The following is a 26,435-nucleotide window of genomic DNA, read 5'->3' on the forward strand; positions in this document are numbered from 1 at the left end:
ATAGTAAAGGTACTTTGTATGCATGGTACATGCAAAATCTATTTATTTTTCGTTGCTCAAGTACCACTTGTGCCACTGCAATCAGCATTTCCAGCTTCTCACTCCAGCAGGGCTAATGTTATCAGAATCTTGTGAGAATCACAAGTCAACTCTACTTGACCTATATCAAAAGGTGAAAAAAGCTGAAACAAACAATCCCCATAAGAACCTCTTGTTTGGTACCCACAGTGAGGCCAACATTTTGTTCCATTAAAGAGCAGTTCCCATAAAGATAGGCAGCTGGAGTACATCAGACACAGTTATGTAACTTAACAAATCAGCAATCTAAGTCTCTGCTAGGCAGCACCATTCCTGTTAGTGACTGAGCTTATCTAGCACAAAGGAAAACCCTAACAGCTTGGTGACACCACTCAACTGGTCTTTCATTGGGATTTTGTATTAAGTTGCTTACAGTGCAAGGTAAAACAACTTGCAAGACTTCAGTTTTGTGTACATTTAATGGACAGTTTCGTAAGGTTATTTCTCAGAAATAAACTATTATATCCAAATAATAATGGAAAATAAATATTTATACAATATTTATAAACATTTATATTGGTGAGAAGCAAAACGTATTCAATGCATCCGTCTGTTATTATTGCTTTCGTCACTGCTTGATGAGGTTTTAGAGATTTCAGGGATGAAATCTAATTTATTTGGATGCAGATCTAGTTAGAAGCGAAGGAAGAAAGAATATTTTTGAGTTTTAGTATTCACTGAAGTGAATACCAAAGGATTCTGCAGAGAAGTGCAGATGTTTGCATTTCTATTCAAATAAATGTAATTGCATTTTGTGTTGTAATCTTTTTTGTGGGAAATATCTTTTCTTCTTCACTCCTTAAAGTGAAACATTGTTTATAATGAATAGTAGGATTAGTTCCTTAGTGAAACTAAAAACACTCCTGTGTGGTCGTCCGTGGTCACAGCTAAAGTAAATCGTGTCAAAGAACAAATCAATAAATTAGTTTCTGCTCAGTTTCGTTGAAAGCTCTAACCAGATAGTATTCTGGTGGTGTTTGTTTAGCAGAGAATAAATTAGATAGACAAGTCTGATTTCTGTTGATTCTTAAATGAATTCTTAAATCATCATTTGGAAATGCTCTAATTGTGACCCAGAAAGAAAGTTCAGATTTATATTTGAGTAACAACTCAGCTCACATTCAGAGCAAGCTTCTGAAATTTCACTGGGAGTCATGTTTGCCATCAAAGTGAATCTGTGCCATATTATAACAAGCCCAAAATAGTCAAAGCTGTGGGGAAACTCACTCCACTGGGAAAAGGAATTAGGAAAAACACTTGTCTGCATTAGTAACTGAGTAGTGGAAAACAAGTCAGCCCCACTGGGGGAAAACCGGTCAGTGCTTCACTCTTTCTATCACTAACCCTCCCATTCATATGCTGTGAATTATCTCTCTTTCTCAAGCTACTTGAAGTGATTGCAAATCTTGTCCTCAATGTTCTCTGTAACCTTTCACCCTAAATCAGTCATTTGAGCCACCTCTGTTCTCTGAAGAGGAACCCAAGAACAGGAGCCCATCACAGCTGAAGTTGGAGGCTTATTACCTCCCAAATGTAAGGTTTGACCCCATGACATGAGTTAATCCCTTCCCTGCTCTCGCATCTCCCTCATGGTGCTTTTCAGTGTACAGTTCTTTTTTCTGCTTGGAACTGGCTTTGACTGGAACGGTTAGTCCGAGATAAAAATATCCTAATATAAAGGGACAGTGTGTGTGTACTCCGTCAGCAGCGTTGTTTGTACATGTGGTGAATCAGTGCTGATCATAACACGTGTGAGATAAAGAATATGTAAATGCATTTATTTTTGTAGACTTTCCATCTATTCCCTGTTTACTTGAACCCCTACTCAGACATTTAATAAGCTGATCAGGAAATGTTTGCTGGTTCTCAACACAGTTTGCTAATTGGAAAGTAGAATGCAAATGATCTGTACATCAAAGAAATTAGCTTTTGAATCTTTCTTGACATTCTTGAATTCACAACATTCTGTAAAAGGAATTTGCTTTGTTTTGACTTTAATTGCTTTATAAATCTAGGATTAATGTGTTTAACCATTGTTACACTAAGAGATGTGGTGTGGAAAAGAGAAGTCATCACTCAGACTTAGCTGTATAGCAAACAAAGCTGGTTTATTGGTTTTCAGGCATCACAGCAGCTTGCAAAATTACAGAACTCTCATGATTGTCCCTGCTATATCCAACAGTCCACACACCCCGACACGCGCGCACACGGACACTCTTTACCTAGCTATGAGTATTATTGTTTGCTGCATCTCATCTTTTTGTATGGCTGCTGCTACTGTTTCTATTCTTGTGGTTGATGAAGATGATGTCGTTGTCCTTGTGGTCTCACAATACTTTTTTTTTTCCTGTTTTTTTTTCTATTAAATCTTTGTCCTGGCAACCACTCGTTGGTTTTTACTAGTCTTCCAGCTCCTTATTGTTTACTTCTGTCACCAAGTGTATTTTGTTCTATTTTGCTACTAGTTTCCCTTTCCTTGGTGAAGTATCCCCAACAAATAATGTTGCCACCAGAATTTCAATGATCATTAAAATGATGTGTTCTGGATAATGTGCAGATAGGTTTTGTACACCAAAGACTTAAATTTTGCTCTATTCTGACCAGAATCCTTTCTTTGCTGTGTTACTGTGGCCCCTTCAAAGCTTGCTGCAAACTGCAAACAATTCTGAAACGTTTCTTTCAGTAATGGTTTTCTGGGCCGTTTTTTACTTTCACTGTTACATGGAGGCCAGATTTATGGAGCTTGGATATGAACTGTGAATCTTTTTGTGTTTTTCTAAAGCAGGGCTAATAATATGACTGCTGTGTTTTACTAAGGAGTGTCCAAGCCTTACTGAAATGTGGTCATAGCAGTGTTAATGGACATGTATGATAACCTCATTTCACAAAGCTTCACCGTTTGAGAGGTCATTGTTTTGTTGGGCAGTGTTATTCAGTGGACCTTCAGTTCCTGAACTATTTTTAGCAACACTTTTGTCTGAATATAGCTCTGCCTGCCTATTAGGTCGTCTCGGTCAGCATTTGAAAAAAAAAAACGACCCTTAATTGCCAGGACCACAGCATACACCTAATGTAATTTTAGAGTTCTCGCTGTCTCATTAGATTAAAGGTTTTGGATGTGTAAGGAGTGACAGCTCCAAATAATAAACTAGAACCTGTGAAGAGGCAAGTGTGATGGGGAATTTATATACAGAACGGATAAAAAAGAAGACAAAGGTGTTGCTATTAGAAGCTATAATTAAATGATAACACTATTTGCAACTTCTGGAATTGTTTGTTACAATTAAAATGTGAAATTCTACAAAATTACACTAATTACAGGATTTTTATTTTGATTTCTGAATTATTCTACAGTGTATTGTAAATACAACAAAATAGAAAGCGTCATCCATCAGCTATGTGTTTGTAAGATGTTAGTTACAAACTAGCGAGCCTACTGTTTTTGGAAAATACATTTATGTATAAGGTTAAATGTTTTTAAGAATAATCTCTATTTTTTAAACCTTTTTTCTATTCTTGTTATTCTTCATATTTTTCATAACTGCGGCTTCATAAATATATAAAATATCTCAAAGCTAAGCAACACCTCTATAGAAAAAAAAAAGACAAAAAGGCAAACATAAGTTACAATCATGTCCCAAGAACATGGCGTTAACACACCGCATGCATTAAATAGAACTAAAATATTTGCAATGGACTTGAAGCAACATTTCTACATTGGTGCAGATGGAGTGAAGACAGTAATTATGTACAATATTAATTATAGTTAGATGGATATCTTCAGTGGAACCCTCTCCTGGCTGGTTTTGCTCGGCTCTTTGGGGTTTTGATAGGACAGTCTGACGAAAATAACAATGAGGATGATTCCTAGAACATAAAGAATACTTTTACAGTTTACTGGTCTGTGAAGCGTTTATGACGTATATAAAGTTACAGTACATACAGACGTATAACACATTATTGTTTTATTTTACAATTACAGGTTCTATAATGTGCCATTTTCTGAATGGCTTTGTATGATAAATTTATGACATTCAAACCTCACTCCTCACCTATGACTGCAAAGGTGCCAAGCAGAAGCCCCACTGCAGACTGGATAGTTGGCATGCCCTGCAGCGGCTTGGCAGCTATCTTGCAGTTTCCTCTGACGTTGCAGGGACACACTGTCACTAACGGGAGAAACATAAACTGTCAACCAGAGAAACACAATCCCTTCTAGTAACAGAATAAAACACAGCACACAACAATTACTCTGAAAATGGTTTGAGTATACTTCAAGACATATTGTATTTTTGAAATTGTTGACAAAATTAACAAAAAAGGGCCACACAAAAACACACTTGGTGTGTAATGTTAAAAGAATAATAACAGGGGTGAGACTAAACATTTGTCTCCAGTAAACTAGTATAAAGAGAGATAAAATAAGAATGAGAAATATAAGAATGAGAGAATGCAACATTAGAGTCAATCAAAATTAATCAGCTACAAAAGAGACAGTCAGAAAATAATGATCTATGCACAACACCTTGTTCTCTCAACAATATCCTTAACTCCGCATGCATGATTATATTAATATCTGGTGTCAGCAAGATTAAGATTAGGATTGGGCGCAGCACAATCTGATGAGAGCTGTGCAGTCACATGTCTGGAAAAAAATCACTTGTGCTTTTGGATCATGAATAAGCAAGAACAGAGAGAGGACGAGGAGAAGCGTTCACACAGAGGTTTATCACTATTGATTGTTCCAAAGCTTTCGTCCCTCACGCTCCTCGTGAGCCACATGTGAGCATTACCTGGCAGGTTTATGAAGGTGCTCCGAGGAGGAGAGCTGCTGTCAGAAATAGTGAAAGGCACCATGTAGACTTCAGGGGGCAGGTTCGGTATGTTTAATGACAAGTTGGTGTGAGTATCTAAAGAAAATAATATAAATAATTAGTGTACTATTATTTTTTGGATAAATGTGTTTCAGATTAACACTAAACGTATTACAGTTCAATTAGAATAGAAATATTAGAGGAGGAAAAATAAAGCAATCAGTGTATCACTTAATTTGTTAATCGAAAAAAAAGCATAATACTAAGAATTTCATTAGATTAATAGCAACATAAAAGAATAAATCTAAAGAACAAAAATACAGATTTTACTGAATTCACAACTCACAACAACACAACTATTATTGAAGTGATATTTTCTGGAAAGGTAAAAAATGTTTAAAGTATTATCTCAACGTGGACAATCTACTGAACAGCAAATATTTACATTCAAGAATTTACATACCAGCAATCTACACATAAAATAATGGATTGTATAAAGGTTTTCTGAAATTCTGAATAAAAAAATATATTAATGTTTATTAAGAACTTCAGCAAGATTTTCTTGTTCAGAGCACTTCACATTAAAATGAAGATATTTGTACTTTTAGAGATTTTGGGATAAAAGTAACCTCTGGGAGTAAGAGCTTATTTTCTTTTAGGGAGTTTGTGGAACGATATTTTGTAAGACTCAAGCTTAAATGCGATGACTTTAACTTCTACTTGAATTTGTGTGTACATATATTGTTTACTTAAAAAAGATAAAACTAAGACGCTCAGAGACAAGGGATGGTCCTTGACTGTTGCACAGTGATGTATCTGCATTTGTTAACATTCAGAGCTTCAAAATGTTTTACAATCTCTTGAGGAACAAGCGTAAGCCAAAGGCACCTAAATGACTGCATAGCTCCACAGCAAACAGAAAGAGAGAGACAAATGGAGCTGTGAATGGAGCACTGTGGAGCCCGATGCTTTTTATCTTATCTCTGTGAATCAGACTAAAACACAAGCCTGGCTTTATGACGTACAAACCCGGTCCTGTTAGAAGGAGCACTTTATCAAGCTGTTTGAACGCTTATCTGACAGACTTTAACTCTGCGCTATCAACTTCCCATCACTCCTCCTCCATGTTCCATTTGTCAGCAAAGGAACCACAGCCTTCACAGCCTTTCTTTAGAGGCTGTTAATTCAAGCTGAGTGTGTGAGCACCTATCTACCCAGAATTACTTTGTGCAGTGCTATGAGCACGTCACCATGTTAAATGGAGGCTAGATGTGCCAGATCTCTTTCTTCCAAGTCAATAAAGTGGGACAAGAGCATGCTGTCTCCATAACTGAGTTTCTTCATGAAAAGAACTGTCAGTCATGTGCCTAAAAGACTTTAGACATAAATGTTTTCTTTCTCACTCTTATACACATTCTCCTATAAAGAGGTACATGCTCACAATTATTGGGATCAACATTGCTGTCTGTAACCAGGTGCAAAGCATTCTGGGAGAGTCTTCTTTTAGCCCCCATTAGCTGTCAGGAAACCAGCGGTGACGCCAAAGAAATTACACAGCAGATATAATTACAGCTGGGCTCAATCAATACCAACAGGAACAGGAGAGTGAAAGAGAAGCAGGAAGAAAAAATACTGAGAAGGAAGCATTTCAGTTTGAATCACTTAATGACAGACGTCATGGCTGTAACTGAATGAACACTAACAGCTCAAAACTGTAAAGAGAGTTGATTTCATTATAGCTCCTATTAGACGCTGTTGAAATTATGCAGAGTGAAACACAAAATGGAATTTTGAATGCCTTAAGGATCGGATTACTTAATTTCTTTATCTGAATCCATAACAATCTGCTTCTGACAACATCACCTCAAACAATCACCACACTGTGGCAAATGGGCATTAAGTAATTTGAACATCTATTTGCTACTGACATCACTGAACATCTGTCACATTGCATGACATCATTGCTAAACGAGTGTTTTCCAGTAAGACCACCTTCTTATTTTTATTTGCATCAACCGAGAAGTAATGAACTACTTAAATATACCTTCTGCTTTTGCATTTACAATGCAAGAGATGTCACCAAGTTGAATCTATGATGTCATTCAGGTCAGCTTTTTGTACTCTGGATGATTTGTCACACAGTACTTGAATATAATTGATGCTTCACCTAATGAGAAAAACATCCACTTAAAAATCTGATTAGAACACTTAACCCTAGCAAAGTCCTTCTGCTAAATAAGAATCTTAAAATAGCTTCTCCTAACTGAGTCATGTTCTTCCTCTTCTATTCTCTTCTCTTCTCATCCAGCATCCCAAGGGTTTTTACTGAATGATGAGGGCCTGATCTGGTTAAGCTGGTTTCTCATTGTCCGCACCGTTAATGGGAGTTAACTTCCAGTTGCGTCGCACTGTGGCATCACTCCGGAGTGAGAAATTGAGTCGCCCTCCGTGTTGTGGACCGTCACTGTCGCGTGATGCCAACACCAGAGCTTGGTCTTCCCACCGAGGCGTGCACAGGTACTTCCAGGAATAGTCTCCGACCAGCACTGGACTGTTGTCATTCACATCCAGGATTTGGACAGTCACCAGGGTGGATGCAGATAAGGAAGAGTTTCCTACGATAAATATGCAGGTGTCATAAACAGAGCAGGGTAATGAACATCAGTTATATTCAAGGTAGGACAAGCAAGGACATTTTCTTCAACTACAAAGTATTAAATCCATGTCAGTTATCTTACGTCCATCCACTGCAATGACCTCCATGGTGTATGTGCTGTTTTCCTCTCTGTCCAATGCTTGCACAGTTTTTAGCTCACCAGAATATTTCCCTATTGAGAAATACTTCTTGGTGTCTCCTTGAAGAGAATATCTTAAAACACAGATACATTCAATCTTGTAAAAATTGAATTTGATGATTAGTGCCTCCATTAGCCTTAATTAGTTACCTAATTGGGTGGGAATCAGGGTCGTAACCCCGGATGGTGGCAATGACGCGGCCTGGTTCCTCTCCCTCTCTGACCGTCACTTCGTAATGGCTTTGAGACAAGACTGGACCCTCGTTCACATCGTCAACATAAATGGAGACTGTTGCTGTGGATAAAGGGCCGTATCGGCCCCGGACCAGAGGAACTTGGTTCTGGGCACTGAGCACCAGGATGTACTCACTCTCACGTTCAAAGTCTAAAACCTGTGAGCACATGCATTCCGGGGTTTAGCCACAAGTGGTACCAGGAAAAACACAAAATTATCCACAGTAGCCAATATATTATTTAAAAAATATATTTATATATCTGTAAAGGCAGAAACAAAAACCGATTGTCAAATAGCTTCATTGGCAAAATGATTAATAGAAATTCAGAGCTGTTCGAATGGAGTCGATGTTTGGAGGATTATTTAAAGCAAACAGCATTGAGACTTCCCTTCTAGCAGCAGAGGGACACATTGCAGTCCCTTATGTCCACTCTGCTTATCTGACTTCCAAGAAATCTGGAAATTCTGGCAGTATTGCTGCACTGTAATGCAAACCAGATACTCACAGGAAAAAACTTTAGTTTCTTCCTGTCATTAATAAAATATTTTCCATGATGCTGCTACTGAACAACTCCTCCCTCCAACTCAAATAAGATAAATAAATGTTGAAATTAAAGGGTATTCAATGGAATGTTTGAAATAGATTGGAAAAAAAGAAAAACTAATGACTATTAAAAGTTTTATAGCTTATTTAAATATGTACATAGATTTAAAAAAGTCTGAATATGTTTAAAACCCTTATTTCTATAATAAAGTTGTGAAAAATTAAATGGAGCTCATAGTATATACAGTATTTACAATCATTATCACACGTTAGAAAGTAGGGTAAATGAAAGACATCTTAAATTATTTAAACCTTTTCTGAAATTTGTTCTGTCTTCAAATAAAACACATTAAAAACTGTCAGTGGCTGATATTCTGTTCACATCATGCAACATGTGCCTCCGTTTCCATGGAGAAGTAGTGCAAACCTTGGAGAATAGATGAGTGCTTTTGTTAAATGGAAGTGACGCATCCAAAGACTCAGCATGTATCAGTAAGCACAAGACTTTCTGCAGGCTGTTTGAACCACCGTATTATTACATCAGTCAGATGGTACAGATTTTGTCTTTGCTCCAAGGATTCCTTTGAGCCAGAAAAGTGGTATTATCATTCTCAGCTTTGCTGTTACAGCCTATAAGTTTAAACCTCTGTTGTCTCTTCAGCGTAATTTGTTAATTTTCTGCTACAGTTTACTATTTACACTCATCATAGTTAAGTAAAATCTAAAACCACAACCATTCTGAAGAGGATACTCATCTTGTGTGGACTTTTGAGTTGTATGGGTTAGTGCTGTGAACTCAAGTCTCGTTCTTGTCTCAGATGGACAGGATGCTTTTTTTTTTCTCAAGACCAGTTAAGATGACAGCTGCCACATCATTCTTCACTGCAAATTAGTATGAAACTTCTGACTGTATTCAAATACAAGCAATAAAGTAAAATAAAAATTTTAATGCCATCACGTATTCCTACCTGCTGAAGTTAAGAAGATGAAAATTATCGTCCTCTTGTTAGAAAACAAGAGGGAAAGCCATTTTCCATCGCAAGTATGTGGATGTTTAGCCCACATAGAAGAAAAGGGATTATGGTGCCATGTTTTTAAAGACCTTTTTAGACCACCAAATGTTGCCAGATTCGTTCTGTTTAAGTGATTTCTTGATGATCGAAGTCTTTTAAAATTCTTTTTTTTTTTTTTTGAATAGTTATCTTTGTTGAACCTTAACATTTCTATGATAATATGAACATTTTAAATGCAAAAACGGGAGATATCTTTGAAATCTTGGATGCCTGGTGCATTTCAGACTTACAGTAGTTCTCATTTCTGTATGATTCTTTTTAATATTAGGAGAACTTCAGAGTAACAGGCTAATCCCTAGGGCAGGACTCTCTTACTTTTTGTTTACTTATGTTTTCTATCACTGATCACTGAATTAGTTCTCTGCAATATAGACTCACCCAGTCCCTGACCCTCTTATCACACATTACTCAGTTTAAAAGACTGATTAGTGATACATATGCAGGAGCTCCTTTCATATTTGTTGCTTCATCCCTATGTTACCATAGAAACGCACAATAAAAAAATCAGAATTAGAGAAAGTCGAGTACAAAAGCATTGCCTACTCACAAAGTGGCTCATAAAAGGCAAGAATCTTTGCTATTCTTCTGACAGTAATGGCAAAGCCATGGCAACACAGTTAGAGTGAGGGCTGAATCATGTCAAGACTGCAGCCATTAAAGTCGTAGTGCCAATCTATCTGGGAAAAGACGCTGAACTTGCTCCTCTGCTTTTCAGAAATAGTTACTTTTGATGATAAAAGAGGCAACGCAGATGCAACATGTGTAAATCCGTAGCAGAAAGACAAATGAACTTCAATGCTTGTTTTATTTCATGTTGAGAATTTGTGTTTTTCAATGGGAATTTGGACTCTGAAACAGTATTTAGAATTTTCTGTCTTAGGAATCTGAAACATTGTTTAGCTTTATGGATGCAATTAGTCCAAGAACTCACACTATTAGTAATGTCAGAAAACATGTCTTTTTTTTTTTTTCTTTTTTTTTACCCCTCCAGGAGGTCTTTTTGTGGGCTCTAGTGTCCCTTATGTGATAGTAGGCTGACAGGAAACGGGGAAGGAGAGGGGGGAAGACATGCGGCAAATGTCGCTGGGTCCGGGAGTCGAACCCGCGACGGCCGCGTCGAGGACTCAAGGCCTCCAAATAAGGGTCGCGCATTTCTTTTAACATAAATCTGTCTCATCCTGTGTAGTGGCAGACTCAAATGACTATTGTTCTATGCAAACCTTATGGAAAATGTTCCTGCTTTCAGATGCTGAGATCACACTTTATCTTTGCACATTGTAATCCCTTGGAGCTTCACTCGGAAAGTCTGTGAGATTTAATTGAAATCACATTAAGTTAAATAAACAACTGCAACCCTTCGAGTGACATACATAATTACATGGATATCTAACAAGGTCACAGTGAGCTTTGAACACAGCCACTCAAAAAGACAGAGTGACATCATCCTTGCAAAAAGAGGGCTCATCTCCAATCATACATCAAGCTCCATTTTTAGCTTTTTTGCGTCTGCTTTATCTCAGCCTTGCATGTGCGACACACAGTTCAATCAAATTTAGTCTCCAGCAGTAAGGTTGAAAATAATAGACTGTCTCCTGCCTGGCCCACTTACGGAGAGCAGACCATTAGAGCAAACACACAAAAATACACGCCGACACGCACTCATTCTAGCGAGTTCGCCTAAAACGCCCTGCTGGATTACAGGAGTCAGGCGAAGGGTGATGCACCCTGGGTACGGCAGAGATTACTGGGCTAAAGCATTCCATTATCATCACGACAAATTTTCCCCTTTGTACAAGACACGTGAGACTGCTGTATTGTCATATTGTATGCATGCCATTTTCTTGCAATCTCATTTTTGTAATGTGATTTGTATTTCCAGTACCTATAAATGACCCCTGATGTTATTTTTGTGCCATTTTTACCCCAGTTGTTTATATTGGTACTTGTCCTGAATATCACACTAAGCATAAGCCACCGTGGCAAAAATTGTCCTTGACATTAATCTCTGGGTCTCTAAGATGTAGCTTTGTTCACAACTTCACAGATGTTCACATCTGTATTTGATACTATATCAAATACAGTATTGATGCAATTTTTATATTGTAACAAAATGTACTGTATTTACACTATACAGTAGCTTTGCATTCCAATACTGCGTTATATGTTCATTCTGGGCCAAATGTGCACATCGCCATTGCAGGACAAACAGCGCCGTTCACCTTTGAGAGAATGAGTGAAACTTCATTGGTCTGTCGGTCTGTCACCAGTGTAAAGACCTCCTCCTCGTTTCCAGACTCTAAACGGTAGTCCACCTGCCAGCTGTCTCCGCCTCGAACATCTGCATCCCTTGCCAACACAGATGTGACCGTGGTGCCCACGAGAGCATCCTCAGGGATGTGAAAGGGTCCATACTGAGGAGGGAGACAAAGGTAAAGGGGGTGGCTGTTAAAAGCTGCTCATTTGAATAGGTTTATGCAAATTTTAGATTGCATAAGACAAAAAACATATTAAACAAATTTTTTAAAAATCCTAATTGATACACTTTGAAATATTGTATGTTCTTTGAAAAAATATGTCTCTCTTGCATTCCTTGTTTATGTGTGTCATTTTATTCTGCTATCATGTTTGAAATAAATAAATAAAGAAAGAAAAAAAATAAAAATGGACATAGAGTACAATGTAGGCAGTGTAGCTGCTTAGGATAAGAAGTATACCTAATAAATATACACAATATTTTACTGAAACTAAACAAAAAGACAACAACATATATTTCAGTTTGTTTTTAATCACAGTGCATTTTGTCAGACAGACATTTCCAGTTACATTTCCTGCTGTGATGAAATGTAACTGCATGTGAGAATAAGCTTTCCACCTTCTTGCCTTCCTGGTGCTAAGTGACCTTTATCCACCAACCTCTCTGTGTTTAGACAGCCATTTAATCTGCCACTCACAGATGTCCTCCAGTGAAGCAGCCATGCCTGTGATCTGGCTGCCCCATCCACAGCATTGCTGAACCCAGGCCTGTCACCACTCTGCTCCCACCCCCACCCAACAGGAGCACTGCTTTCACATTGCCATGGAAAAAGCTGCTCTCTTCAGGCGTGACCTGCTCAAGAGTATTTTCCACTTCTGTGTTTGTGTGTATTAGTATGGCTGTGGGAGCAAGAGTTCATTTGTTTTAACAGCTTGAAAATAGGCACTCCGCTATGTTTACAAGACATCCATTTAATAAGCCATAGACATAAAATAGATTGACGACTGATGTTATAGCGAATAAATACTTTTTATAAGCATTAGCTGCTTAGGAAATTAGTATTTGAGCAGTTTTTGCGATAACAGTTCTTCTTGGCAAAAACTCCCACACAATTGGAAAGCTATTTATTTCCCCTTAATTTCACCCCTATTTTTTAAGAAAAATGCTTCTGCGGAGGCGGTGTGATGGTGATCTCCCTCATCATTCTAAGCAATCTCAATGTAAAAATAATAACAATCATTTCCTTATTAACTTTGTATTCTCTCTGTTTTTCTGTCTTCCCATGGAAGTTGATTTTGTAGTCAGTGTTTGTTTTTCTTTCCCATAAACAGCACTAAACCAGTTTTTTGTCTTCTTTTTCTGCTCCTTTTATCCTCTTAATTGTTACCCCCACCGGTTCTGAGGTGTCTTCCTGTTAACAGGGAGTCTTTCCACTATCAGCACATGCTTTGTCAGGAAGAAGAATAGCTGCAAAGCCAATGATGTGAAGAATTTGTCTCGGCTGTCTTTATTAAGAGACAGAGAACTCTTAATAAATTGATAATGAATCATTAACCAAACTATTTTCTTTTTTATTAATGGAGAAATTATGGATATAAACTTGACTATATGAGAGATTGTTTTGTAATTAGTTGGACTTGAATTCATCAATTTTGGATTAAAATGGATTCCATCTAACTGAATGTGAATTGGATCTGCTACGAGACGATGAGTTGTGAATCGTTAGTAATTATTCTGAATTTAATTGCATCACTTTGCAAATTTTCAGCAAGTCCATCTTCATTTCTTAAAATAAAAGATTCCTTCACAGTTGCTCATACCACCCGTAGCTTTTTAATTCCAGATTGGTTTGACCGAAAACCACTCCCAATTATCACAGTCTGTCGCTTCCCACAGAATTCCCGACCAGCTTGGGTTTTCTGTTGTGTGCTCTATTATGTGGCTCTTGTGGGCACAAGTAAAGAGATTTTCTGTAAGAGAGTATTTATTGTTTCCAAGCAGAACAGAAAAGAAAAAAAGAGGTAAAATCACTGCTGGATCTTGGATTTTAGTGACAAACAGACCTTACTTCAGATCAATACCTGAGTAAAAGTATTGAATTTAATCATAAATAAATGAAATTGTTCACCATGTAGATTCAGCTCGATAAATATAAGTATAAAAGGTTACCAGCTGAAATAGTGATTAGAATAAACTCTGAAAACATTGTGTACTTAGAAAACAAAGAACTATAAGCCAAAGAAAGACCACATTTTGTTGCCTGGCAGGAAAATTACCTCCGTCACATTCAGAGCGCTTTTGCCGTCTACAGTCCTTGCAGCCACTTAGTCATGATGATGGTTACCCTGAAATTTTTTATGCTATTGTTCATGTAGTCTTTAGAAGCCACAGCATAGAACAGGATTATGTCTTGATCTAAGTGAAAATGTGTGTGTGTGTGTGTGTTCAATTTGTACTGCCGTACCTCATGCTGGGAGAAGACTGGTGGGTTGTTGTTCTCATCCTGCACCGTCACAACCACGGTGCATGAACTGTTTAGACCTGCCAGGGACACGATCGCAGCTTCTGTTAGTGACTCAGGTCAGCCATTCATACAAATAAAACATGCTGAAAGAACAGCAAGTACCTCTTCCTGCTTCCATCACACCCTGAGTCTGTGAGTCATGGAGAACACATCATCTGCCACCCCAGAGGCTACATCTATACATCCATTTAACCCCAGTTTATCAATGAAGCTACCGAATTAAAGGCTGATGTAGTTTATGTTATCTGTATGTGACATATTTTTCTTATATATGTACATATATACACACACGTGTGTGACACAGGGGGAGAGAGAAAACAACACCAGAAATAAATGAAGGCATCCTTTATGATCACCTTTAGCATCCTCTGCAGTGATAGTCAGGGTGTATTGAGGTGCTGTACCCTCCATACTGTCTGCCTGGACAGAAATGACACCCGAGTCCCTGTCCACTCTGAAAAGGGCACGAGGACTCTCTGGAATTTGCCCGACCAAGCGGTAGAAGATCCGTACGTTGTCTGTTTTGGGATCATCATTATCGGCAGCCTGCACTGTCAGGATTTCTGTCCCTGCGGTAATATATGAAGAAGAAACAACGTCAACTTTCTGTAACAGTGTGCAGGCTCCACTATATGAAAGTAGTAGTGGAACGAGGCTATAACAATAACCTTCTTATTTATAACTCACTCAGTGATTCCATTTAGATTAACAGATTGTCCCGTCTAATTCGTTTCCCAGAATCAAATCGCTTTAAAAGCATCAACAAAAGGCTTTTATGCCGGGGCCTAATATGTCACCAGGTGGTTTTTATGATCCTGGGGAAGAATGAAGGTGCTTTCCCACTGTCTTGGCAAAAAACCCACAATCCTTTCACAAAAGCTACCTGGCCATGCTTTTAACACAATAGCACTTCATTTATATATAAACTTAGATTATATGAATTTTAAATGCTAAAACTGATTTTGAGATTTTATTTGAAAGAACAGTATTTTTTTTACCACTGAATTACATTTCCTATGTCTTTAAAAACTACCTATAGGAGTTTTAAAAAATAGGGTTTTGACAGTGATCTAAACATTTACGTTGGTTTTAAACATTTCAGTTGTTGAATGAAACAAAAACATTTTCCTTCCAGAAAAGGCATGGTGATACAACTGTATCACCATGCCCAGAGATTTGGTCCTGGGTTCAAATCTCAGCTCAGGCCTTTCTCTCTTTTACATGACTGGATTTTCTCTAGTTTTCTACCTCTGTCCCAAAAGAGGTATGCAAGATAATCTCTTTTGGGTTATCTTACATAAAGTGGAGAGTCTGACCCTTCGGAGTTAGTGGATGCATGAAATGGTCGTTTGCTCAAATGTTTCTGTATTGGCCGTGTGATGGACTAGCATGGTATGTTTTTTTTAAATAATCCATCTGCCTTTAGTTTTAAAAAAAATCTGCTTTCACCTTGGTGATTTTTTTCTGCTAATGATATTGAACAGATTTAAATTATTAATTAATTTTGAAATAGTTCACATCATCTTTTTTTGTGAGCACTTAAAAAGCTCATTTCTGAGTTTTGTAAGCTTTTCTTTGCAGAAATATTGCAAACATTTACTGCTCCTGAGTACATCAGCTGGGTTGCAAGCTCTGGCTTATGTTTAAGGTTGAGAAGTGAAAGTCCTATAAACGTGACATTTTGAAAGAATCCAGTAGATATCTAAAAGCTGTCAGTTACCCCGAGCAGCCAATTCTTTGACCACAGTGTGGTACTGAGCCTGAGGAAATGTGGGCCTGTTATCGTTGGCGTCGCCCACCATCACCCTCAACTCCACAGGCTTGGCAATCTGTCTCCCATCTGGACGTTCAACCACAATACTGATGTGAAACTGGAGGGGAGAAAAGAAACTACTGTTTGATTACATACTATAAAACGATAAACTTGTGACCTTAATTAATAGTTATCAGTGAGATACACCTGATAATTAAAGATAAAACTTCATTGGTAAAAAAAAAAACACGTATGTTAAAACAGGCCAGTTTAACGTTACCAGACCATGATGGGACACTTCCCCACAGGAACAGTTTGTAAAACAAAGATAGAGATAAAAAGTGTGCAAGGTAACAGCCCTGTAATACCATCACAAACGAATCCATGAAGCTCCACTAAAAAAAAGGAAAAAAAAAACAGATTTCCAGCACTGAATAATACCTCTGCCATCTCTAATTTATGGAGTAGTAGTAAGTTTGTAGTTGCAATAGGCAGTAAAAAACTTTTACTTCTCTGACCAATCTATTCTTTTTCATTAAATGCCTTACATAGTCTGAGTGTGACAACACACAAAGGAGCAGAAGTAATTTCATCTTTCTTTTTTTTCTGTGAGCAGCTAAACCCACAGGGCGAAAAGGTGAAGAGTCTCCACAGAAGACAGAAAATGCTCTGTTCTAGCAGCATTTATCTTCACACTGCTCACATTCACCAATGCTGCTCATGTCATTTGTGCTCCTCTTTGGCCACATGAGCATTTGTGCCAGAATGTACTGCTCACTGAGCCATTCAAAGCTCAGAGGAGCTTAATTTCAATGAAAAACTGAAGAGCAAACTCCAAACAGATGGAGTTTAATTTGTAATCATAGCAAACATGAACACCCTTCATCGGCTGAACACAATTTGAAACTGTTTGTGTGAATTATTGTTGCCAATCACGCAATCATTTTGTGAAAAGAGGTCATCTTCCGCTGTTATCTTCACACTTTGTTTCAAGGAACTGCATAGTTTCAGCATCCATATGTTCAAATTATTTGAAGAGAGATTCAGACCTGGTCTTGTGTCTCTCTGTCCAGCGGTGCGTTTAGATAGATGACACCTTCTCTGCTGATGGTAAAGAGCATCTCTGGAAACTCCCCATCCAGACTGTACGCTGCCTGGATTCCACTCCATTTGACCTGATTCAGCAGACACATACATACAAACAGCATTTTAATGCCTACAGTGCTCTATAAATAGTGCCTGGCATAAAAAAAAAAAAACTGAATTAACTTAATAAAGCTAATTGTAATGGTTGTTTCCCGGGTGCAGCAGCGAAATTTATTATCTGAGCTCCTGCAACAAAATATATGAAGGTTACCATTTGTTTATATGACATAGGACTGACCAATCACATTGAAAATTATGAGGAACAGTGCGCACAGCCAGAACTGACGAGGGGGCCTAATGGGGTTTTTCCACTCTGTTTTACAACCCCTGTTATATGGCTGCACAGAAAACCCCAGCAACCAGAGCACCCAACAAGGAGAGGATCCCAGAAACAGCACAGCTGATCCACACCGAAGCATATGCATCTCCTCAGCTCACTGTCATCCGCCCCTCCCTCAGCCATTTCTGTTATGGAGAAAGCCACCAAACTTCAGAGCTTTCCTATACACATATCCAGTTCACACATCTGGTTGTGTTATGGTGTGTTTCCAGACCTCTGAACTTTGAAGATATTAGATTAATCCTGACTGACTGCTCTATTTAAAGGCACATACAAAAACACAGATGAGGTCATCTGTTTTGCTTTTGTCTGTATTTGAGTTTGCAGAGCACATTCAGTCTTCTTGCATATGATCTGCTTACACAAGAAGTACTGAGATGAGGAGTCAGTTTCTTACTTTCAGAAACAAGTACGTGGCTTTGCTTTAAATGTATTATTAAATAGCTTGTTTTGTGTGATTTCAAATACTTCTGCTGATTGCATTATATAATCAAAGGTGTAGACAATCAGAAGCATGCACAATATAACAGACTGAAATGATTCTCCTAGGACTTACTGATGAAGAAGAACTTTTAACAAATGTCAGATTTTAACATTTAAATTGACAGTCTGGGGTTGATTTGATCTTATAGGACTCACCACGACAGCTATCTCTATAATTAGCTTACAGGGAGAGCTAGAGGAGCGAAATGCATCAAATTGAGTGGGTAACTTTTCACACCAAGGACAATAGCAGCATGAAAAATAGAACATTTGTCACAGCTGAGTGGATGTGTGGACATAACTGCTCCATTTATGCAAAAATGTGAGTGAGATGGGAATGCACTGAGTGCTCCCTTGAACAGGACTGTCTCTGTATGTGTCATAGCAGCAGTTAGTCCCAACACCCACTGAGCGCTGCAGGATGATCACTCTACGTAGGCGAAATGAGGCTTCCCCCAAGTAAGCGCCTTGTCAGCCTAATCTGCTTCAGATTCAGATTTAGATTTAAGAGGAGGGCAGCTGGAACCGTGTACCAGTTTTTTTTATTTTTATTTTTTTTATGTTTCAGCCAACAAGTTAATAATTTTAATTTCTCACTTAATTAACACATGACTTTAAATGAAGAGGTAAAGGGATTTTTTTTTTCGTCTAAGTGTTTCGACACAAATCCATTTTCACTCAGACATCATCAATCACTAAGGACATTAAGTAATAAAACAAAACAAAAAAATATATTTGATTCAAGGAATGAATGTTATCTGACAAAAACAAACAAATAATCATAATATGTTCTTTTTCGTAAATCTGAAGGAACATTATAGTAATCTACAATAACGATGAAGAGCGTCCATTTGTGGAATCACACATTTTCTGTGGGTGGAGGAGGATGTTAGAGTGGGAGAGAAAGAGAAGCTGAGGGTGAGTGTGGGGGAGGTGGAAGAAAAACAAAAGGAGGGGGAGGTTTTGTCATCTACCTTTTTACCATAGAGACTGTCCAGAAATCACACAAAACAATTATGTGGAGTTTGATTTTGCTCTTTACTTCTTTTATTTCTATTTCCTGCTATGAAAGAAAAAAAGGATATTTCCTTACTATGAAAACACAGATGGACATTTAAAGAGAATAATTTTGACCTCCAACCAATACGTTTTATTCCATGTCTCATAAAACCTCGGAGGGTGTTTGAGTTATTTATAGATTCAGAGGTTACATGAGTAACACTAATGAGAAAAAAAGATCATATCAAGATCACACAGGGGGAATCTGAAAGCATTATACATTTTTTTTCTTTTTTTTACTGAAGTGAAGGATCTACATATAAGTTATAGAAAGGGAGAAATAAAAATTGGGTTATTTTATCTAAACAACAAATTTAAAATTTTGCCTAGATTGCAAATTATAATAGTGAATTTAATTGTAAAATATGAGTGAATATACCTTGAGTCAAGGTACTACTAACACCTAACCCTTAATTAAAATAAGTCCAGGGAATCCTTGGGTGTATTGCTCTTCATTTTATGTTAGAGTTTTAAATTATATTGTAACATGTTGGGGAATGGATAGATTGAGTCCCCAAGATGCTTTTCGGACTGTTGTTCCAAATTTACAGTGAATTATGTTCTGCTAGATTCAACTTTAAAAAAATGCAAGTGTTCAGAAATCTTTGAGTTTTATTTTACTTATACTAAAAAAAGACATTCTGGGTGTTATTTAAGTAATTACAACATATGTAGAGTTATTATGTTATGATCCAGAATTGCATAAGGTAATGTTGCTCAATCAGTTCTTTTAACGAAGATTTTTTGAGGCAATGAGTTTGCATATATTTAGTAATGGAGAACTAATTAGAGTGTAGATTTCAAAATATTATTACATTGTTTTCGCTGTAGCTTTCTTAAAGTGGTTCTCACAATGAAAAGCAACTAAAACTTATTGCTAATGTGAGCAATTGAACCCTAAGGTAAAATAGAATAGAATAAAGAGTACATTCAGCAAGAACTACAACAGGAAAACATAAATAAATGAGTTGCACAATAGCTTTTGTAATACAATACTTCATATTGGATAAGCAAAAATAACAACTGAGACCATAAGAGAAAAACATGCATACATTCTTTACTGTGATTTAAACAGTAAGTGCTTTTGTTTCCAAAAACACATTAAGTATTTAAGTGTCTGCACTGTGTTGTACAGTAGGATTAAAATAACATGCAAGTGTTTGAGGGATTATAGACATTAAAGTGAGTCAGGCAGGAGGTGGTCGGAAAGGATTCATTGCATTCATGCAGTATGAATAATTTAGTGTTTGATCACTTAGGTTTTGAGAGATACTAAAAAAAGAAATCAGCAAAGGGATACCTTTTCACTCCATCCTGACTATTGATCATGTTCATTTGATTATAATACAATACTGCAATAGATAACATGCTTTTAGGATTTGGTAGTAGAATAAAACAAGTTGTTTTTTTTATTTACTTTGATTTGCTTCTTATTACAGTCAGATGTTCCACTCCGCCCTGCACTGAAATTACGCACGTTAAAGTTTTAAATGACACACATCTCGACAGCAATGAATGCATCAAGACTATCTGTCATGTTTTTGCAGGATCTCAATGCTGCTTCTGGCGCTGCTCATCATAACAAGAGACTGCAAAAGGGGATGGATTTGTCTGGTCAGCTCTAATCTCACATAACAGATTAATTTATGTCATTTATAAATCTGAGCAAACAAAGATCACAAGTGGGTATCGTTAGGATCTGTTCTCCTTTCTCTGTTGTTCATATGATGCCATCAAGTTTATATGTATGTTGATGACACTCAGTTTTATATTTGTGTTCCACATGATCAATGAGCATTAAAGTCACTCACTAAGTCTGTCCATCATACAAATAAGTGGGTTTGGACTTAATTCCCTCCAGATTGAAGGAAAGACAAAGGTCAATGTTTTTGTTCCTATAAATGTAAGGACAAAAAACATTATTGTTTACAGCAGCTTTTCCATAAAAGTCAAATTTAATATCTATAATGTCTTAGCTATTTACTTGTTTAAAATGTTGACGTTTACATTTTATTTCTTTTTAATTGAAATATGTATTTCCAATTTTGTGTTTTTATGTTTTCCTTCAACATAAACACATTCACCTTTGTTGTAAAGCACTTTGAAATACTTTGTGTAAAAATGCTGCTACAATAAACTTGCCTTACTTTGCTTTGGGAAAAACATTCAGTACACTGCTGCTGATCGGGTCTTTCTGTCTCACCTGAGATATGGGAATGGGGTAAGGACCGGGAAGATTCTCCTGAAGTCGCACAGGGTCTGGCGATGCCCAAGTGTTTCCAGTAACCTCAACAGTAACAATGCCAGAGGTGAAGAAAGCATTAGTCCTGCCAGCCATGTCTTTCACCATCACTGACAGTTTATAACGACCACACATCTCTGGGTCCAGAGTAGAGGCTCCTGAGAAAGGAGGGGTGTGTGGAGGGTCACAGTATGGTGGAAATGAGAACAAAAAGATTATATTTTATTGAAGAAACCGTTTTCTGTTTATTTTCAGCACTGACATTATTACCAAAGGCAGCTGGTCCCAAAGCAACAGCACACTGTGTCACTTTTTTTTTTTTTTTTTTATCTCTGAGCATTAATAAAACCCCAGAGTGAAAAAAAAAATCTATTGGAAAAATGACCTAGATAATAAATGAACACAAAGCAATTCAATGAAAACCCCCGGAACCAGTCACTGACCACATACTCATTCGGACAAACAAGACATCACACATTTAATATGTCCTTCCTCATAAAAAAAAAGCACATGGATGCTGTTTTTATCAAATACATAAATGGAGGAGAGAAAATGCTTGAAAAGCTCATTGCAAAGGCAATCATAACCAGTTTCAGCTTGTCTGAAAATGAAGTAGAAAAATCAAGGAGGCAGTTTTAGTGCTCCTTGCCACTTGGAAATCAACAGCTGTGTGGGCAGAAAAGGACCAGCAAGTGTGAACGTCTCCCAGCTCCTGTCAAACCGTTACAAGGGGAAACACCACAGCAACAGAAATAGAAATGAGCATACAGGAATTGACTGTGAATCCATGCCAAAATGTGTCTGCTTGCATAAAAAAGCAACCTTAAATTTTAAAGAATTATGTTATTTCACAGGTTTGAAGCTTATTTCAAAACTTAATGTCATATATGTATGGTCATTTTTTTTCAGACTCAGTTTGAAAAGCCCTATATACGTCTAACTGTGCAGACATTTCATTGTTAGAAAAAAGGGATCTGTCATAGAGAAAGTCCACTTTTGAGGCTAAATTAGAAAAGTAGCTGCTTCAGAAAACTCCTTAGAGAGTCACTGAGTTCATACTAACTTTCTCATTAAAATGGAACCATATCATAGCAAGGCAAGAAAAAAGATTAATACAAGTCTGTTTTCATAATAATTCAAGTAGTGATGTAATGAGGAGATTCAACACAACAGTGTTAAAAAAATCTACTGTGTTGAACATGAGGTCAATCAAAAAGAAAATGAGGAGTAAAAACAAAATGAATTTCCTTCATGTTCTCCATTGGCTGAAATCTCCTTGCAAGGAAGAGTAAACACATGGCAATTTGTAGCTGAAAAGTAGCTGCTGTAAAGATCTGAAAGATCTATTGAAAGTGTTTTACAAAATTTGTTTCTCTGAATTTGTTTTCCTAAGTTTTGGATTGGTAGAAAGTGAGGAAATGTTTTACATTATAATTGTTTTTGTGACTAAAGATTTCTTTACTTCCTCACAATGTAATCTTTGGGATATTATTGTTATTATTAGTTTTATTATTATTATTATTATTAGTAGTAAATTTGACTTTTTCTTTGCCAATTACAGGTGATGGTTATATAACTATATCAACTCACCTTCCTCAGTGAGGGAAACCTCTCCAGTTATGGAGTCAATGAAGAACATTTGACTAGAGGGAATCCTGGGAGTTTGCTCCATCATGCTGAACCGCAGCTCAGCATGAGCAGTGTTACGGTCATCGCGATCGACCGCTTCCACTCGCATGAATGGGATGCCTAATAGACAAAAAGAATGCAGAGACAACAGAGGAAGTTGAAAAACAACTAAAACAACCAATGGGTATATTTGTATATTTTGTATGACAGGTATCAATGATTATTATTGGATACAAATATTACTTGTTTAAAAAAGACAAAGTTTAGCATATACAGTACATACGTATATACAAAGGAGGTTACATTTATTTAATTTTTTTTACAGGGTTATAGAATCAATTTACTTTCTAATAGCAAGTATTAATGTGACCACAATGCCACCTCCTATATGTCAATGTGCTAAAAGATCTTTGATGCAATCAAACCTTAGTACTGTGTAGCCTTAAGGCTAATGGTTACAAGTATTCATGGAGTAACATTAAATTTACAGAAGAAAAATATTGTTTTATATTAATATGATGCATATACTCTCCTATGATTTAATTGTTGTGGACTTTAGCTGCCTCCCTGAAGAAATACATCCAAATAAATATAAGTGGAGGTTGGGGTATTTCCTTCATCATGTTGGACATATGAGAACATCCAGTGGATAAAAATAGATGGTCGTGGATGAACATGATGTTCATATAAATGGTAAATGGCCTCAATTGGACCCCAAAGCACTTCACACACTCATTCACCCTTTCACACACATTCACACATTAATGGTAGCGAGTTAGTACATTGTAGCCACAGGTGCAGCTGCCCTGGGGCAGACTGACAGATACCTTTGAGCAGCCCAAGCTGAACACTGCCTCTCATGCTCTCTTCAATGAAGGTGGGCACATTGTCGTTCTTGTCAATGACAAACACTTCCACGGTGAACGTCTGTCGATGAGCTGACAATCTGATGTTCTGAATGACGCCTGATGGTTTGAAGGACACCTGCAGGATAGAAACCATCACCCTGAACTCAGCGTGCTTTTGTTTCAGCATGACTCACAGTTACTCACAATCTAAGCAGAGATTGTAAACCCTTTTGCAACACTAGACACAAGATGGATGCAATTTAACATAGATGTGTCAAGCAACTTAATTTGATACCTCTTGAATTTTAAGTGTTTAGATCTAGAATTAGGAGTCTATGGAAAACGGAAACATGACAATATAGTGTAGAACCTGCAACGAGTAAGATGGCTGTTTCTCTCTGTCCAGTGGTTTTATTGCATACAGAAACTGGGCATCTACTCCAAATATGCCCTCATCGTCTCCAGTTAACACCAGGTCAGAATAATTACTTGGCAGGTTGTGAAGCTGTAAAGAAAAAGAGAGAAAAGAGAAAGATGAGTTTATGCTGATGAGTTTATAAGAGGCATAAAACCATGTAAAACGGGCCAAAGGCTGACACCATAATTTTTTACAGTGATGAAATACAAATCTTGAAATTTACACATAAGCCCAAAGCCTAAAGTTATTCTTATCCTTGGTAGAGAATCTGTGCCATAGCTAAAGATTAGGGGGCTGCAAGGAGGTTTTCCAACCCCAAAGCCTTGGAGCTCATCACCAAAATTAAATTGTCAACTGTGGAAACATGCAAAACACTGGCCAGCAGTTATAAAATGGGTGTAGTTGTTATAATGTCATTAAAGATTTTTCCATAGATTTTTGAGCAGGTATGCAATTTCTTTACTTTCACTTTATCAATTACATTTTTATAAAGACAGAAAAGCAAGTAATCATTTTACATTCTCAAATTCTGTACATTACTTTGCGCTGGACTATCGCAAACAAATCCCAACAATGTACAGGTATGTTTGTGCAGGTAATGTAAGGAAATATAAACTTGTTCTAGGAATATGAGTTCTTTTTCAAGAACATGTAGACATGCGTGTGGTGATTCCAAATATCAAAAGCATGCGTCTCGGTCCCAGTTAATCCTGAGATGGGCTGGTGACCTGCGCAGGATCTACTCTGCCTCTTTTGTTGGATACGTTCTAGCCTCGTGCAACCCTGACCATGACAAAGCAAGTATGGAAATCTGATGGAAGGTCAAAACAAAAATAAATCAGCCCCGAAAGTATTTATTGACAGCACCCTTAATGATTTGTAAAGGACATCAACCGTGGTCTGGAGTAAGGTTTGCAAAATGAATCGTGGGAGACGTCTAAATAGGCAAACAGACGAGTGGGCCACTCTGTGACGAATGGAACTGAATGAAAGGGTTCTTTACCTTGAGCAAATCTGAAGCTATTATTTTATCCAATCCATTTATAACACAAAGGATGGTTATTATTCCCCAAGAAAAGTACTGAGCATGTCATGTTAATGAAAGACTGGAAAAAAAGGTGGATATTTTATTATGTAGGGCAAAATGGCACCACTGTAAAGCCAATCGATGAGCCATGCATGCACTCATGAAGCTGCGCAATCCAGAGGACGTCTGAGTGACACGTATGAATAAAACACCCCACCTGCCACCTAGCTGGATTAAAAGCAGAGGCTGGGCCGGGTGCCAGAAAAGCACTGTGAACATGCCAATTATAGAAGAGCAATGACGCCAGCATGTTCGTGCATCTTCAACCTTGAGTGCAAAAATAAGGGTAGAAATAAAAGAGACGCAGATGCTATTTTGACTCACTATCCATCTTCATTTTCTTTCAGTGGAGAAATTGTAGTCTTTCATTATGCAATGATGAAATTGTAAACAAGAAAAGAAAAGAAATTAGTATTTTATCTTGCAACCCGGAATTCATTGGTACAGCACATGTTTTTGTAAAGGGGAGTTTTTATGGGAACTAATCTTCTATTTCAGTTTTTGTTATCTGATGCTTTCATTTGTATTCATTAAAAAAGTGAACTTCAAGCAAATGATGGGGCCTTACCTTAGTTAGATACCACGGGAAAATGCCATCGTAGTTTTCAGGAACACCAATTTTGACATTTGCCCCTGAGCATGGTGCAAATGTGTGAAGCCCTGAAAGCTATGAAATAGGATAATAAGTGTCTTACTAATATTTTTTTCCCACATGTTTAGTTTCTGTGTACAAACAACCAACAAAGGCATGTACAAAACAAAGAAAAAATAAACTTACTAAAAAGACTGCGAGGCGCATTGGTGGGACTTTCCTGTCGGCCATCTGTTCCTGTTAATGTGGCACATTTACTACCAAAAATTAACACCAACACTGTCTTTGTTACTGGTTTTTCATTATGGTATTTTTCTAAACCTTATACCCAAAAATGTAGCTCAGTTTACAAGGGGGAAGATCAACAAAAACATACTTTGAGTTTGAAGTCCCACTGGTACATGCCAAAGCTAAACTGAATTCAAAGAATAACCCAGCAATGGCTTAATGTTTGACAAACATCTAATGGTTATAATGGTCCTCAACCATCTAAAAGGATAGGCTAGTCAAAGTCTCCAACT

At 37.3% G+C, this 26,435-nt stretch overlaps 1 protein-coding gene across 1 annotated transcript; it reads right to left on the reverse strand.

Moving 5' to 3' along the window:
* Nucleotides 1-3,571: 3,571 nt before the first annotated feature.
* On the reverse strand, nucleotides 3,572-26,146 carry cdh16 (cadherin 16, KSP-cadherin). Its single transcript, XM_032559931.1, has 17 exons — nucleotides 26,101-26,146; nucleotides 25,891-25,989; nucleotides 24,188-24,322; nucleotides 23,797-23,953; nucleotides 22,931-23,089; nucleotides 21,302-21,498; nucleotides 17,120-17,245; nucleotides 16,038-16,188; nucleotides 14,674-14,886; nucleotides 14,258-14,334; nucleotides 11,759-11,950; nucleotides 7,838-8,079; nucleotides 7,631-7,761; nucleotides 7,268-7,507; nucleotides 4,872-4,988; nucleotides 4,131-4,247; nucleotides 3,572-3,945 (listed from the first exon to the last, which is right to left on the reverse strand). The coding sequence occupies exons 1-17, from the start codon at nucleotides 26,143-26,145 to the stop codon at nucleotides 3,845-3,847; spliced, it is 2,499 nt and encodes an 832-aa protein (XP_032415822.1). The 5' UTR covers nucleotide 26,146; the 3' UTR covers nucleotides 3,572-3,844.
* Between the last annotated feature and the right edge of the window lie 289 nt (nucleotides 26,147-26,435).

Source organism: Xiphophorus hellerii, chromosome 4, assembly GCF_003331165.1.
Source record: "Xiphophorus hellerii strain 12219 chromosome 4, Xiphophorus_hellerii-4.1, whole genome shotgun sequence".
NCBI classification, from domain to species: domain Eukaryota; kingdom Metazoa; phylum Chordata; class Actinopteri; order Cyprinodontiformes; family Poeciliidae; genus Xiphophorus; species Xiphophorus hellerii.